Source organism: Microcaecilia unicolor, chromosome 3 (genome assembly GCF_901765095.1).
Source record: "Microcaecilia unicolor chromosome 3, aMicUni1.1, whole genome shotgun sequence".
In the NCBI taxonomy this organism is placed as follows: domain Eukaryota; kingdom Metazoa; phylum Chordata; class Amphibia; order Gymnophiona; family Siphonopidae; genus Microcaecilia; species Microcaecilia unicolor.
In genome coordinates, this window is record NC_044033.1 from 295,244,812 (window position 1) to 295,262,210 (window position 17,399).

General features: G+C 46.0%; 1 protein-coding gene across 1 annotated transcript in view; it reads right to left on the reverse strand.

The window, feature by feature from the left end:
* LOC115464627 (sterol O-acyltransferase 2-like) overlaps positions 1–17,399 on the reverse strand; it is a 327,319-nt gene that overhangs the window by 253,910 nt on the left and 56,010 nt on the right. Inside the window, 6 exon segments of the mRNA XM_030194991.1 lie at positions 11,342–11,449; positions 11,625–11,652; positions 14,472–14,595; positions 14,659–14,686; positions 15,257–15,305; positions 15,308–15,398. Of these exon segments, the coding sequence (XP_030050851.1) occupies positions 11,342–11,449; positions 11,625–11,652; positions 14,472–14,595; positions 14,659–14,686; positions 15,257–15,305; positions 15,308–15,398 (428 nt within the window).

Genomic DNA, 17,399 nt, shown 5'->3' on the forward strand with positions numbered 1-17,399 from the left:
TAGAATAGGACGGGACTGGGGAGGAGGGTGTTGAAGTGTGAAAGATATAAGATGATGGTCAGATAGGGGGAGAGTTGAGGCAAGAAAATTGGAGTGTGAACAGTTGGAGAAGAGTACAAGATCAAGACAGTGGCCATTCTGGTGCCCCAATTTGACTGTCTGCACATGTTGTCCATTAGATTGTAAGCTCCTTTGAGCAGGGACTGTCCTTCTTTGTTAAACTGTACAGCGCTGCGTAACCCTAGTAGCACTTTAGAAATGTTACATAGTAGTAGTAGTAGAGTAGGGGCAGTGGAGCATAGTTGAAGATTGAAGGAGGATGTTAAGGCAAGGAATTTAGAAGCATAAGAGTCAGAGGGGTCATTAGCATGAAAGTTAAAATCCCCAAGAATGAGGGAAGGAGATGAAGGTTCAAGAAAGAAGGAGAACCAGGCATCAAAGTCAGTGAGAAAGGAAGAGGGGGATTTAGCAGGGGGTCGATAAATGACTGCAACCCGGGGATGCCTTAAAAGCAGTAGTGAGAGGGACACTAATTCAGAAGGGGGCATATAAGAAAAAAGAGAGAGTAAAATATGAGCTTGAAGTACGGAAGCAATTGGTTAGATTAGAGGCACTACACCAGAGGGAGGGAAGGCCACACCAATTACTAGAGCTTAAGCGGTGGAGAGCAGAACTACAATCGATTCAGATGAAAACAATGGAGTACCATAGGCAGTTAATGCAGCAAAAATTCTTTGAATTTAGTAATAAAGCGGGTAATTTACTATCCAGGGGCTTGAAGGACAGAAGGATAACAAATATGATCACCAAAATAAAGGGCCCAAAAGACTCGATATTTCACCAAGATAGAGAAATTAGAGAACAATTCCTGAATTTTTATCAGGCACTCTATAAAAAAGAAACAGTGGCTCCTAAAGAAGAGATTAGGGCTTTTCTACAGAATCTAGAGCTGCAGCGAGTGACGGCTCAGCAGAGAGAAATGCTGGAAGCACCTATAACATTGAATGAGGTATCAAAAATCATTAAAGGCCTTAAGGGAGGAAAATCCCCAGGATTAGATGGATTCACAGCTAAGTATTACAAAATCTTTCAAGGTGAATTAGGGCCGCTGCTGGTCCGTTTGGGGAATGCCGGCTTTATGGAGCAGAGCCTGCCAACTAGTATGCAAGAAGCAGGGATATCGGTTCTGTTAAAATCAGGGAGGGACCCCACATTATGTGGGTCATATCGCCCGATATCCCTGCTGAATATAGATGTTAAGATTCTTGCAAAAGTTTTGGCAGAAAGGCTGAGCGGGGTTTTGCCATCCCTTATACACGAAGATCAATCAGGTTTTATTAGAAACAGGCAGGTAGCGGATAACATTAGGAGAACCCTCAACCTGATCTGGGGGGCGCAGAGAAGGGGAGACTCTATGACACTGCTTGCGGTGGACGCGGAAAAAGCGTTTGATAGAGTTGAGTGGGAATACTTATGGGAAGTAATGACAGAAATGGGAATGGGAAGACCTTTATAGGATGGGTGAAAAAATTATATGAACAACCAGTGGCTCGGATTAAGGTGAATGGGGGTTGGTCAAATCTATTTGATATCCAAAGGGGAACACGACAGGGCTGCCCGCTGTCTCCGTTACTTTTTGCCATCTCTATAGAACCCCTAGCACAGCGAGTTAGAGAATTAAAAGAAATAAGAGGGGTACGCATGGGTGGGAGAGAACACAAAATTGCATTATTCGCAGATGATATATTATTTTACATAGGAACACCTCTGTCAACAATACCGAAGATTATTCAGGAGTTGAGCTCATTTGGGAGAATGTCAGGATTTAAAGTAAATCTGGATAAGTCAGAACTGATGGGGATCACGACTTCTGATCAGGAGATAGAACAACTGAAGACGAATACTGCTTTTCATTGGGCAAACTCGAACTTTAGATATTTAGGCATACAAATACCGAGAGATCTTACCATGTTATATCAGATTAACTATATACCATTAATTATAGCTATTCGGAAAGATCTCAGCAAATGGAGGACAGGCTGGTTGTCATGGTGGGGCCGCATAGCGGCGGTCAAAATGAATATACTCCCAAGATTATTATTCTTATTTCAAACCCTGCCAATTTCGGTCCCTAAGGGAGAATTGCAGAAAATACAATCAGAATTGGGGAAATTTATATGGGGAGGTCACCAAGCACGGCTATCAAGGAAAATAATGTGGGGGACAGTGGAGCAGGGAGGAAGGGGTTTGCCAAACATAGTATGGTATTATTGGGCAGCACAGCTTAAACAAGTAGGAACTTGGAGTAAGGTAGATTTCTCCCCTGTAACACGGTTAGAGCAGATTTATGTGCGGGAGGGAAAATTAGATGCACTGCTATGGGGATCTCTCCCAGAGGCCACTTATAGAAACTTGACATTGAACCCATTTGTTTCCCATCTATTCAGGCTGTGGGGCAGACTTAAAAAGAAACTGAGGGGCCCGCAAGAAAGATCAACATATGCCTGGATAACTCAAGAGCCAGGCTTCGCAGGGGGTCAGGAGAATAAAATTTTTAAAAATTGGATGGATAAAGGATTGATTAGATTTCGAGAGCTAACAGTAGAGGGGAAACTCAAAACGTTTCAAGTCTTAAGACAAGACTATGATTTACCCGAGACGGATCACTTTGCATATCTCCAAGTCAAAAGTTATATGATAAGGGAACATTGGCATAAAGGGGAATGGCTAGAGAATGAAAAGTTTGAGAATTTATGGGGGCAATTACTGAGGGAAATAAGGGAATATCAAAGCTATATGAACACATCAGGGGTACAAGATTTACAAAACTACCATATATGAAGGCCTGGGAACAAGACCTCAAAACTGAATTTAATGAGAGTGAATGGAAAAGAATGTGTCTGGAAGTGAAAAAAGCGTCAGTATGCGTACTAGTTAAGGAAAATGCCTATAAGATAATGAGCCGTTGGTATTACACCCCAGACAGAATAAAAGTAATGTACCCTGAAGCTACGGATATATGCTGGCGATGTGAGCGTGAGAAGGGAACATACTTTCATGTATGGTGGGAATGCTCGATTATAAAGGGATATTGGGTGCTAATCACAGGACTCATAACTCTGGCGATTGGAGTCCAATTTCCATGTGATCCCAAATGGTGTTTACTTGGCTATGGGAATAAAGGGGGAAAGAAATGGCAATGTAGAATAAAAAGGATATGCTTAGCAGCAGCAAAAACAATCATAGCAATAAAATGGAAACAGAAGATAGGCCCCACGGAGCAAGACTGGAAGGAAAAACTAAAATTAATGATAGGTTTGGAAAAATTGACGGATAAACGTCAGGGAAAATATAAATCACAAGCAGAAGAATGGATAAGGCTGGGGAAAATATTAGCTGGGAATGCAGGGGAATAGGAACGTCAACTCATAGGGGGATAGGGAAGGGAGGTGGGGAGGGGGAAGTTGCTAAAAGAGTGGGAGAAAGGGGAAGGGAAGGGGGAAGGGAGGGGAGGGGGGAAGGGAGGAGAGGGGGGAGGAAGGGAGGGTTGAAGGGAGGAGGGTGGGGGGGGGAATGGGGGGAGGGGGGAATAAAGACAAAATGGATGTTGACATAGCATGTTTGTTGAGGAATTTGAAAATGTTCAAGAGACGAAGTCTCATTGTGATTGTTATTTAGATTGTACAATAAAAAATCTTTAAATTAAAAAAAAAAATGACTGCAACCCGGAGAGGTAGAGGAGCAAATAGATGGATCGAGTGGACTTCAAAGGAAGAAAAGCAGTGAGATTGAGGTGGAAGAATGGGTTGAAATTTACAGGAGGGTGAGAGTAGTAGTCCAACACCGCCTCCACGGCCAACCAAGCGAGGGGTATAGGAGAAGAGATAACCTCCATGACATAGAGCCGCAGTTGAAGCAGAGTCTTCAGGGTGAAGCCAGGTTTCAGTTAGGGCAAGCAGATGAAGGTTATGAGAGATAAAGAGATCATGGATGTAGGAGAGTTTGTTGCAGACAGAGCGGGCATTCCATAGAGCACAAGAGAAGGGTAGAGAAGAAGGGGGTGGAGAGGAATAGAAATAAGATTGGAGGTATCATGGTAAGGCCTACATGAATAAGATGAGGGCTGATGAGGGGGACCAGGATTGGGATTAATGTCACCAGCGGAGAGCAGGAGAAGGAGTAGGAGAGTACGGATGAAAGTAGGAGAGGTATGACGACAGCGACAAAGGCAAGATGTATTCAGGTAAAAAGGCGAGGGGTGAATGGAAGGAAGGAAGTGTTGAAGGTTGAGAGCTGTGAAGAAGGGGGTGGAAAAAAGAGATGGTGAAGAGAGGGATAGAGAGATGGTGAATACAGAGGGAAGACAATGTGCTCCAACGGTGGGAAGTGGTTTCGTAAGGAGAAACAGATTGGGAAGGGATAGTGCCAAGAAGAGCAGGTGTATTAGAGCCATAATAATAACAACAGATTTCTGGTACAGAAATGCTCAGAATAAGCTAAAGGGGTGGAGGTTCAGGTAGGTTCAGAGCAAACTAGGTAGGGGATAGTATAGGCATAAAGAGGTAGTAGACAATAATATAAGATAAATACAATAACACAAGATGCATATAAGATAAATACAAAATAGGGTAATGCAATATGCAGTAGCAGAAGCAGTAGTAGAGAGTAATTAGCAGGAGAGTCAGTAAAATCTTGAAGAACAGTGAGATGAAGATAATGGATAGAAGGCAGCAGCCGTCCAGAAACGTTAGCTGTGAGCAATTATGAAGGTATATCCATTAAAATCCCAATCCTCTCGGTTAAGCTGCAGTCTGGGGCAGAGGATGCAGGCAGGGGCAGGTGATGAAGGCAGAGGATGCAGACAGGAACAGACGATTCAGGCTGGGGCAGAGGATGCAGGCAGGAAAAGACGATGCAGGCTGGGGCAGAGGATGCAGGTAGGAACAGATGATGGGGCAGAGGATGCAGGCAGGAACAGATGATTCAGGCTGGGTAGAGGATGCAGGTAGAAGCAAATGATGCAGGCTAGGGTCAAGGATGCAGGAACAAATGATGGCCTTCTATGGTAATGAAGAACTGGTATGATGTTAATCCGATGGTAGGGCTTTAGAGGTTGCATTAATAAGAACTAGAGAGTGAATAACTATGAATAATTTTAGGAAAATCATTTTGATTGGTTAGTGAAGGTAGGATTGTGTGGTTAACTGTAAAGGGGCAACTGAAGAGTAGTAATATAATAGAGTGGAACAGCAGTTTACTGTAGCAGGAACAAATGTAAAGGAAGTTGCATATGAATGGTAGACAAAAAATTTGAGTGATTTAAGTAAAAGAAGAGTTGGTAGGGAAATGGCTGAGGATTATATGGAAAGAAGGGGGTGTCTAAGGTAGGGGAGGATAGATGTAAATTGGAGGGTAAATCAATTGTCAGCAAAACAGGCAATTCAGTTGTCTGCAGTTCAGACAAGGCAGTTATCAACAATACAAAGCAAAAACAGTTGCCAGCAGTGCAGGCAAAATAGTTATCAACAGTACAGGGTTGAATAGTTAAAGCAAGCAGGGCAGTTCATTTATCAATAGTGTAAGCAAAACAGTTATCAACAGTGCAGGGTAAAGCAGTTGAAGCAATGTACGGCAATTCAGTTATCAACAGTGTAGGCAAAACCCAATATCAGTAGTGCAAGGCAAACAAATGACAGTAGTAAGTAAAAGAAGCAATGCAGGGCAATTCAGTTATAAGTAGTGCAGGTAGTACAGGTGAAACACTTGAAGGCCACGACAGCGGCCTGGATTGGCAGCTGTCGTGGATAGGATGCTGGGCTCAATGGACCCTTGGTCTTTTCCCAGTGTGGCATTACTTATGTACTTATGAAGCAATGCAGGGCAATTCAGTTATAAGTAGTGCAGGTAGTACAGGGCAATTCATTTGTCAGCAGTGCAGGACAAAGAGCAGGATAAATTACTTGTCAGCAATGCAGAGTAGTTCAGTAGTCAGCAGTGCATGGCAGAACAGTTGAAAGCCGTAAGGGTGATTCAATTGAAAGCAGTGTAGGGCAGAACAGTTGATAGCCTTGCAGGGCAGATCAGCTTCTTGTGGTTTATTCTATATTGGTAGCTGCAAACCTTGATAGACTAACTAATTCAACAGAAGAAGTAAGTGATATTGAATAGATGAAATTGAAGGGCAAATTCGACCCCTAAGCAAGGTCTTGTGGTATCAGTAGATGGGCAAATAGTAGCTGGTTCTATAAAGCTGCCATAGGAGGTTGAATTCAAGTGTTAGTAATCCAGTTGTTAGGGAGCGTTATGTTGCTATTTAAGTGCTCCTGTCAGGAAGTTATTAGGGAGCGTTATTTGCCTGACTAGTCCTCACAGACCTCAGTTTTAGTGGCTTTGTTTTCTTTTTGGAGATCACCACTCTTCCATAAGTCGAGCTTGTAATATAACTGTTAACTTCTGCAGTGGTTGAGGACAGGACAATTAGTTATTGAGTCCGGTCTCGGTGGTATCTAGGACGATTTCACATCCCAATAGCTGACCATATCTTCCTTGTGTGGTAAATGCCTGGTTCTACATAGTACTCTTTTCACTAGCTGATCGATTAACAATTAGTGGATGGGAGTGAACAGCAAGTTTCGACAAGTCTACATGTTTAGGATGGAGGGTTGGGCCCTCGGAGGTTCCGGCAATCTATTTAGAAGCACTTCACGCTTCTCAGCTTTTTGATTTTAAGGGTGTCCTGCTGGTGTGGCTCTGTGTTTTTGTTGTTGAGCCCTCAGGGCATTGGCTATAACCTTAGTAGCGCTTTTGCTCTGGGATCTCCTTTGTAGGGCTATCGTGCTTCACGTTTTCTTGGTGCTGTCAGACTTTACCTCGTGGCACAAGATGAAAACCAAGGAATGCGAGACCCCTCAAATGTGTCACCAGGCGGAGAGTGTAGTGCGAAAGCACCTAACTCGAGTTCCCTCTGTCAAAAGACAGCGATTCTTCAATCGGTGTCAATTTGGTCCCGGTTGGGCGCTGCAATCGAATAGGCCGTCTCCCGCTTCACCCGGACTTATTCAGGACAGTTGTTAGCGTTGTTGGACAGCCGCTGCTATAAGTAGATGCAGGTAGGTGCAGTTATTTCAAGCTCCTGCAGCGAAGAAACAGTTCACCCAGACTTATTCAGGACAGTCGTTAGAGTTGTTCGACAGCCGCTGCTGTGAGTAGATGCAGGTAGGTGCAGTTATTTCAAGTTCCTGCAGCGAAGAACAGTTCAGGTGCTGTGATGAGAGAGGAGTTAGCCGCTGGATAGCTATGCATGTGTTATCCCTTGACCACGCCGCACAGGCCCATTTTGAGTCTTCCAAGTCGGGCTTTACCTCGCGGCTCAAGGTGAAAACCGCGGAGCGCAGGATCCCTCAGATGTAGCACCAGGCGAGGAGTGTGGAGCGAAGGCACCTAACCTGAATTCCTGGTCAAATGACAGCAATTCTTCGACGAGGTCAGCTGGGTCACGGTCGGGCGCTTTGATCGAACAGGCCGTCTCCCGCTTCCCAGGACCGTCGTTTGCGTTGTCTTCTCTGACTGTTGCGATTGCAGCTCATACATAGGTGGTGGAGACACATGCAGTTCCGCATTGCTGCTTCCCTTTGGGCCACCTTAACCCAGCTGTGCCCTGAACAGTATGAGGCTCATTTTCAAAGCACTTAGCCTCCCAAAGTTCCATAGAAACCTATGGAACTTAGCCTCCCAAAGTGCTTTGAAAATATGCCTCTATGTCAACTACAAGTATCTAGCCCCCAGTATTCAGTGCCGGGCCATGTCAAGCAGCAGCATTGAATATAGGGGGTAATTTTTCTGTCCTTGCCACTGAAGCTTATGTGGTCCCCTGCTGATATTCAGCCAGGGCCCACATAAGACATTTAGCTAGGCCCCAGCTAAATATCGGCCGGGACCTACATAACTTGTTTTTTAAATTCCTCCCTTCTCTCCACCCCCCATGAGCCTCCCCTGAAAGCAGGCCACCACTTCCTTCTCCCCAGACCGCCACCACTGAAAGAAGGCCATCACTCCCCCCCCCCCCCCCCCCAGTCCATCACCACTCTCAAATCCCATCCCTGCCATCATCTAGGTAGGCCACCCGGGGCCCACCTGGAGTCCCTAGTGGTCTGCGTACGTCGTTGGGGGCAACAGCAGAGGCCACTTTCTCCTGCCCCTTGTGACCACCAAAGGAAAATGGCTGCCATGACCTCTCGTGACAGCTTGTGGTACTTCATGAGGCTGCCGTGAGAGGTGGCCTTCACTCCTGCTGCCAAGGACCACCAGGCACTTAGATGACAGCAGAGGGGGGGGGGGGGGGGGGGGAGGAAGTGGTGGCCTGCATTTGGGGGGGGGGGGGGGTCGTGAGGGGGAAACCTTTAAAGAAAAGTTATGCAGGTCCTGGCTGATTTTTAGTGCTGGGACCCATATAACTAGGCCGGCCAAAGTTAGGACAGCTGTTGAGGTATCCTAAATTTGGTCACTTAGCTATGCAGGTGCTGGCATTGAATATTACCGGCAACTTTATAACCCTGGTCTCCTCCCTAACGCAGCCTCCTGTACTGCCCCTAACCTGCCCCTTTTCTGGCAGCTATTAGAGGTGATAATCATTGGCATTGCCGCTTTAGTGCTGCTGATATTGGCAGATAGGCAACCACAGGAGATTTAAGCAGCCAGGAGCCTCTCCTACCTAGGGCCGGTCTTAGCAAGTGCGGGGCCCTGTGCAGACCAATTTGGTGGGGCCCCATCCTAGCCCCACCTTGCCCTAGCCCCGCCTCCACCCCAGCTCCACCTCATTCATAAGATTATTCAATTTTTAGAACATTTTTTATTTATGAAATTTCAAATAAAGACAAATGAAGTTAAACTTGTACAGAAAAACTGATTGAAATAATAAGCACAATGCTATCATGAACCCCCCCCCCCCCCCCCCAGAAATTATTCAGTTCAAGTCCACTACAATTAGTAGTTCCAATTCTCATAACCCCGGTGGGTCAGAGGTGCGGACACACAATCTCTCCACTGCAAAACACTATACACAAACTTGTGCAAAAACACACTCATAACCTTACCGAACCATAACAGCACTAATTCCAAGGACAGGATGAGCTACACCCTTATGCGTGGAAAGGCAGAACTGTAATTACACCAGGCTCTAAAATACCAGTACACTACCTCGTGACATAAACACAACAAAAAGGGCTGCATATACTACAGGCTAGCAGGATACTGCACCTTGATCACACATGAAAAACACATGACACAACAGATATGAAGGCAAAATACTGAACTGGAAAGTTACCTCAAGAAGTCAGACTCAGCATGTAGCAATACTATAAAAATTGAACTTACATGCAAAATATCACAGATGCACATTTCCAAAGCTGACATATTCCAATTAATAAATTCTGAATAAAATACTTTTTTCTACCTTTGTTGTCTGATCATTTAGTTTTCCTATTCGCTTTGGTCCCAGTATCTTCTGTTTTATACAGTGTCTTCTTTCCATTTGATATTTTTTTCTCTCACCATGTCCACCATCCTCCTGTGTCCTATGTGTCCTGTCTACCATCTGTAGCCCTGTCCCTATCCTTTCTCCAGCTTCCAGCATCTGCCTTCAAAGTGTTCCTTAAATCAGAAATTTCCCTCCATCCATATCCAGCATTTCTCCTCACTCCCCTCCATCCATGTGCATCTACTTTCCTCCCCTCCCCTACATCCATGTCCAGCCTTTCTCTTCTCTCCCTTCCTCTCCATCCATGTGCATCTCCTTCCTTTGTCTTTCCTTCCCTTCCTTCCTGCCCAAAATTTCTCCTCTCTTCCCTGCCCTCCACTCCATCTATGTCCAGATTTCTTCTCTCTTCCCTCCCCTCCATCCATGTGCATCTCCTTCCAGTCTTCCCTCCCCTCCATCCATCCACCCATGTCCAGCAACTCTCCTCTCTCCCTTCCCTCCTCCAATCCATCCATATCCAGCAATTCTCCTCTCTCCCCTCCACTCCATGTCCAGCAATTCTCCTCTCCCTGGGGCCCTGCCCCCCCATCCATGTCCAACGATGCTCCTCTCTCCCTTCCCCCCGCCATCCATCCATATCCAGCAATTCTCCTCTCTCCCCTGCCCTCCCCTCCATGTCCAGCAATTTCTCCTCTCTCCCTGGGCCCTGGCCTCCCATCCATGTCCATCTTTGTCCATCAATGCTATTCTCTCCCCTTCCCTCCTGCATCCATCCATATCCAGCAATTCTTCTCCTCTCCCCTGCCCTCCCCTCCATGTCCAGCAATTTCTCCTCTCTCCCTGGGCCCTGCCCTCCCGTCCATCCTTGTCCATCGATGCTCCCCTCTCCCCTTCCCTCCTCAATCCATCCATATCCAGCAATTCTCCTTCCTCCCCTACATGTCCAGCAATTTCTCCTCTCTCCCTGGGCCCTGCCCTCCCATCCATGTCCATCGATGCTCCTCTCTCCCCTGCCCCCTCCATCTATCCATATCCAGCAATTCTCCTCCCTCCCCTCCATGTCCAGCAATTAATCCTCTCTCCCTGGGCCCTGCTCTCCCATCCATGTCCATTTATCAATGCTCCTCTCTCCCCACCCATCCCTCCCGCTCCCATGTCCATCTGCCCGACCTCTTCTCTCTTCTAGTATTTAAATTTACCTCCGTTTCAGCAGCTGCACAGCGTCAGTGAAAGCACTGTCTGATGTCTCTCCACCAACCTTCCCTTCACTCGTTCATTCCCTCAGCGCCCCGCCTTCTTCTGACATCATTTCCTCGAGGGTGGGACACTGAGAGGGAACGAGCGAAGGGAAGGTTAGAGACATTGGGCAGCGCTTTCACTGACGCTGTGCAGTTGCTGCGACGTCCGAGCAAGGTAAATTTAAATACCAGAGCACCGGGATGGAGCGGAGGAGGCTGACTGAGGCGAGCCGCGTGGGGCCCCCTTAAGCGCAAGGCCTTATGCGGCCACCTCGGTCGCCTCGACCTAAGACCGGCCCTGCTCCTACCCACTTAATCGCTTTGAATATCAGGGGGAGGGATATGTTTTATTGTATCAGACTTCATACTCTACTTTTAGGCAGCAGGAAGGCACATGGATGGCAGTATTCTAGTCATTCACATGCATAATTAGCTTCGCATAGAATACCAAGTAGCAGGAAGGTATGCACTTCGCCAGTAGAATAGGCTCTAACTGCTCAAACATGCAATCAAGTTTCTACTTTATATTACATACACAGAACATTGAATACACATACACATCCTTGCATCACGCATGTGCCAACACACACACACACCACAGACTTAAGTGTGCTGGAGACTCTTTTACCTTCCTTCATCGACGATGTCCACAGCCACAGTGGTGATGATGAACACACAGAAAATAGCAATAAATATGTGGTAAATGGTGCGGAAGTGCTGTACCTCCATCAGTTCACTAGGGAATAGAAAGAGGACAAAATATCACCAGCAGCTGAGAGGAAGGGAGGAAGATGTCTAGAGTAGGGGGCGAGTATATTATACCCTCAGAAGGATACAGGGGACCAATTGAGTGAGGGAAAGAAAGGAGGAGACGCTGGAGCACTACTAGACCCACAGCTACATGTACTCACTCCAAACTGGACTGTCGCTCCACAAAGACTTTTCACTTTGTCCCCAGATGTTGCAATGCTGCCTAGAAAAAAGATTAGAATTATAAAAATAATAAAAAGAGGTTACCCCGTTCCCTATCAGAGCTATCAGCTAGCTTTACAATCAGAGTAGTCACTGGACATGGGTCAACCGCGACAGGATGGTTTCATTCTGTGGTGTTGGCATATATGACTTTCTTTTATTCAGGAAATTAGAAAGACCAGTCCATAGATGTCATGGATGTGATGGAAGAGGATGGCTTCAGGTGCGTAATCTCTAGTATTCTATAACATATATGCATAACTCCAAGGCACACCCCTGACCCTGCTCATGCCCCCTCCCATAGTCAGCCTCCTAGAAAATGAGCGCACAGCTTCTAGAATAGTGGCTAAGGTCAGTTGTGTGCACAACCGCCAACTGGTGCCAATTAACAACATCTTAAACTAATAATTGGCTGTTAACCCCTTCCCTTCTTAGAGCTTGCTGCAAGAGCAGAGACTTGTGCTTTTTCCTTCTCCAATCATATACTGTGGGTTACTTTGAAAAGAGGAAATGGATAAAGCAACAAGCCTTTTTTTAAGTCAATTCCCCAAGACGTATGTCATTTTCCTTATTTTGTAAAGTCCTATATGCAACAGGTCCAGATTACAGTGAGTTAAAGGTACAGTGGGAAATGACTTAGGGCTTCCATTACACACATTGGATATAAAAGTAGTAGCATAAATATTGGCAGTAGAACTGGTGAGATTAAAGTTTCTATTGGTGGAATGTCCAGTTTGGCAAGGGATATCAGGCCAGTTGGATAGGAAGGTGAGAGGGGATAAGGGAGAGGGAGAAGAAGGTGGGGCCATGGTGGTGGGGCGGCAGTCAGGAAGTTAAAATTGATAGAGTGTGATGAAGATGAGGAGTTATAAGGAAGAAGACTTGATCTCAGAAGTTAATGTATGGCCAGTGGAATAACTAGGACCTGACATTTTGAGGGGGCCCAGACTTAATAGGGGGAGGGCACTAGGTATAGGTGTGATAGTGCTTGGTATATTCTTAAATAATGCCTTAGAGTGCACTTGATGATGGATTTCTAAGTAACGTTCTGGCCAACAGCTGTCCTGAATCAACATAAAACCCCCTACATACTTATGGAATCTTAGGAAACACAGACATTTTTAAAATATAGTCACATTATCCCATACTTAAACTCTGCCATTACAGTAGATTAACGTCTGGTTAACATTCAACACATCACAGTATCCTGCAAATATTTCTACAATGGTACATATCCTTCAACTTGCCTTTATAACAAATATAAACACCGCAATAAGCTGTATTAATAAAACAGTAAATACTTTGAAAAAGCAGTTTAAATATGTAGCCTAAGAACTCTAATATAAAAAATATTGGCCCCTAACACTGCACACTGGACTATTAAGCTATTAATATAAACATATTTTTTGCATCCACAGAAACCCCCAAGATCCTCCTCTAAGAACAGATGCAAAGCAGAAAAAGAAAATCACCACACAAAAAAGTTGATTTTGGTGTAATCTCAGTAAAAAAAAACCATAGTCCCTCTCCAGTCCTACGCATATTGTGAAGTACTGTAATACAAAGCTACAAAAATCACTCAGGACCTATGAAGCTAATTTGCTTACCATAACACCACTAATTCCAGAAGTAACACATCAAGGATCCTTCCTAGGAAAACGCAATACAGTAAATACTACAATGGGACCTAGAACATCAATATGCTATTGGGAAACTGAATATTACAGATGTGTGAATAGAAGCTCCATGCAAATGGAGTATCTGGTCTTGGCTACAAACACTGAACACAAATAGACCCTTGCCAGGTACAGAATAAGTGAACACAAACTTATAATAATGGATACGTAGACAAACATTAAACTTAAACCCCAAGAAGCCACTCTCTACCAACAGTGTAACACAAGAAAAAGAGAAACAGCACTCTGAAAACTATAAAGAAAGCAATGTAAATTTGCTGTGAAATTGACATTTTCCCTTTACTGAATTAAGAATAAATTCTTTCTCCCTTTATCCTCTTGTTGTTTTCTTTTTTTTTCCAATCATGTTTGTCTCAGTCTCCAGATCTGCTTTCATCTGTCTTTTCTTAACTTTCTTTACAAGTTTTCCGGTCCATCTGCACTTCTCTCCCTTCCTATCTTTTTTACTTCTTTTTTTTAAACCACATCTACCTCTCCCTATCTTTACAGTGTCTCCCCCCATTCTCTCTGCATCATTCCATACTGCATCTCCTCCTTTCTCTCCCTACCTTCCATCTCTCCCCTCGTTCTCTCGCTACCCTTCCATGAAGCATCTCCCCCTCTTTCCCTCCTACTCTTCCATCCAGTGTCTTCAATCTTCCTCTCCTCTCTTTCCAGTGTCTCCCCCTCTTTCATCTCTGTAGCCTTTCATCCAGATCTCATCTCTTTCTCTTCCTATCCTTCCAGTGTGTTCCTTATTTCTCTACCCATCTTCCAGTGTCTCCCCCTCATTCTCTCTGCATCCTTCCATGCAGCATCTCCTCTATTTCTCTCCCTACCCTTCCATCCTTCTCCTCTTTCTCTCCTACCATTCCCTCTCTCTCCCCATCATTCCAGTGTCTTCCCTCTTTGTCTCCCTCCTTCTATACAACATCTCTCCTCTTTCTCTCTCCATCCTTCCAGCCAGGGTCTCTCACTTTCTCCCCATCCTTCTACCCAGCAGCTTCTCTCTGTTCAGCCCTTTTCCATCCAGTGTGTCCCCTCTTTCTTTCCTCATCTTTCTACTAATCATCTCTCTCTCCCCCACCATTTTATATCCAGCATCCCCACCTCTTTTATATTTTCCTCCCCTCTCTCCATTCAGCATCTCCTGCTCTTTCTCCATGCCCCCTTTCCCCCCGGTATCTTCTGTTTTCTGCAGCCACTGCTTCTTCTCCCGATGAGCAGTAGCAGCCTTGGCAAAACAACAAAACAAATGCAGGTCTGCAGCCTTCAGGCATGCGCTGTCGGCTCTTACGGTCCTCTGCCCCAATGATGTCAACTTGCTGTCCAGGGAGAGGACCAGTAGAACTGACAACGCATGTCGAAAACTGCGGCTCCGTGCTTGTTTTGTTGTTTTGTCACCACTGCTGCTCATTGGGAGAAGCAGCAGTGGCAGTGCAGTTAGTAGCAGTATCTCAGTGGGAGATTTGGCATGTCTAATATTGTATCATGAAGGGGTGGAGTGAAGGGAGAAGGGAAGAGGTGGAGGTTGGAGAGACAGAGAGTCCAGGAAGCCTGTATCAAGGAGGTTTAATGACAGGAGATGGCTTGAAGTCAAAAAGTCAAAGCCTGTTCCCCCAGCAGTAGCCATCTTCGTTCGTCCACTCCCCCGCACTAACCAAAGAGTGCCATTCTAATCACAGCCATATTCAGTAGGCACTGTCCAGTTAAGTGTCACTGAATATCGGCTCCTGGGCCACCCAGCATGATTGAACCAGGTAGGAGCTTCTCCTTTCTAGTTAAATTGCACTGAATATCAACCTCTTAGTTGATAGGGAATCCCTGGAACTTCAATCTTCCTACTCTTTTGAGGTAGTGTTCAAGATGGCATGTGCTGCTGGCTTGGTTCTTACTGGTTCTGCTTCTGCTTCTCCAGTTCTGCTGTGCTGTGCCCTTCAGGTTCTGAGCATAGGCCTGCATAGCATCCTCCATGGCACTATCCAGTGCATCATTCAGTTGCCGGTGCATGTGATTCAAAAGATCCGTTTTCACCACCTGCAAAAGGACATGGAGCATCAGTGACCTTCAGCCTCCCCCACCTCCCCAGTGTTCTCAATACACAACAGAACTGAAACATGCTTGGAGGCAGACACAAAAGCAGAAATAAGGACAAGGGAGAGAGATGATGGAATTTCAGGGGGCAATTCGGTAGTAGGGGCATACTACTACTACTTACTATTTAACATTTCTAGAGCACTACTAGGGTTACGCAGCACTGTACAAATTAATAACTAGGACGGTCCCTGCTCAGAAGAGCTTACAATCTAAAGGACGAAATGTCAAGTTGGGGTAGTCTAGATTTCCTGAGTAGAGTTGTTGTGATTAGGTGCTGAAAGCGACATTGAAGAGGTGGGCTTTGAGCAATGATTGAAGATGGGTAGGGAGGGGGCCTGGCGTATGGGCTCAGGGAGTTTGTTCCAAGCACGGGGTGAGGTGAGGCAGAAAGGGCGGCGCCTAGAGTTGGCGGTGGTGGCGAAGGGTACTGAAAGGAGGGATTTGTCTTGAGAGAGGAGGTTACGGGTAGGGACGTAAGGGGAGATGGGGTAGAGAGGTAAGGAGGGACTACAGATCGAGTGCATTTGTAGGTTAGTAGGAGAAGCTTGAACTGTATGCGGTATTTGATCGGAAGCCAGTGAAGTGACTTGAGGAGAGGGGTGATATGAGTATATGGTCAAGGCGGAAGATAAGACATGCAGCAGAGTTCTGGATGGACTGAAGGGGGGATAGGTGGCTAAGTGGGAGGCCGGTTGAGGAGTAAGTTGCAGTAGTCAAGGCGAGAGGTAATAAGAGAGTGGATGAGAGTTCGGATGGTGTGCTCAGAGAGGAAGGGGGCGAATTTTTCTAATGTTGTAGAGAAAGAAGCTACAGGTCTTGGCTATCTGCTGGATATGCGCAGAGAAGGAGAGGGAGGAGTCAAAGATAACACCAAGGTTGTGGGCAGATGAGACGGGGATGATGAGGGTGTTATCAACTGAGATAGAGAGTGAAGGGAGAGGAGAAGTGGGTTTGGGTGGGAAAACAATAAGTTTCAGTCTGGCCATGTTCAGTTTCAGGTGACGGTTGGACATCAGGCAGCAATGTCGGATAAGCAGGCCGATACTTTGGCTTGGGTTTCCGCAGTGATGTCTGGTGTGGAGAGATACAGCTGGGTGTCGTCAGCATAAAGATGATAGTGGAAACCATGAGTTGAGATCAGGGAGCCTAAAGAAGAGGTGTAGATTGAATAAAGGAGGGGCCCAAGGACAGATCCCTGAGGAACTCCAACAGAGAGCGGGATAGGTGAGGAGGATGAACCATGAGAGTGTACTCTGAAGGTACGATGGGAGAGATAAGAGGAGAACCAGGAGAGGACAGAGCCCTGGAACCCAAAGGAGGACAGTGTGTCAAGAAGTAGGTTGTGATTGACAGTGTCAAAAGTGGCGGAATAGGTCGAGGAGGATGAGGATGGAGTAGTGACCTTTGGATTTGGCGAGGAACAGGTCATTGCAGACTTTAGATAGTGCCATTTCTGTCGAGTGTAGGGGGCGAAAGCCGGATTGAAGCGGATTGAGGATGGCATGAGAGGAGAGAAAATCAATGCAGCGGCTGTGAACGGCGCGTTCAAGTATCTTGGAGAGGAAGGGTAGGTGGAAATGGGGCGGGTAGTTGGAGGGACAGGTAGGGTCAAGAGATGGTTTTTTGAGGAGTGGTGTGACCACAGCATGCTTGAAGGTGTCCGGGACAGTTGCAGTGGAGAGAGAGAGGTTGAGGATATGACAGATGGTGGGGGTGATAGTAGGAGTGATGGTGCTAAGTAGGTTGGTGGGGATGGGGTCTGAGGAACAGGTGGTGGATTTCGAGGAGGAGAGGAGATGGGCGGTTTCCTCTTTGGTGATATCAGGAAAAGAGGAGAAGGAGGCCTGGGTTGGTGTGTTGAGAGAGTGGGTTATAGGATGAAGAGGAGGAGAAGGTTTGGTGGTGAATTCGAGGTTGATCTTCTGGACCTTGTCATGGAAG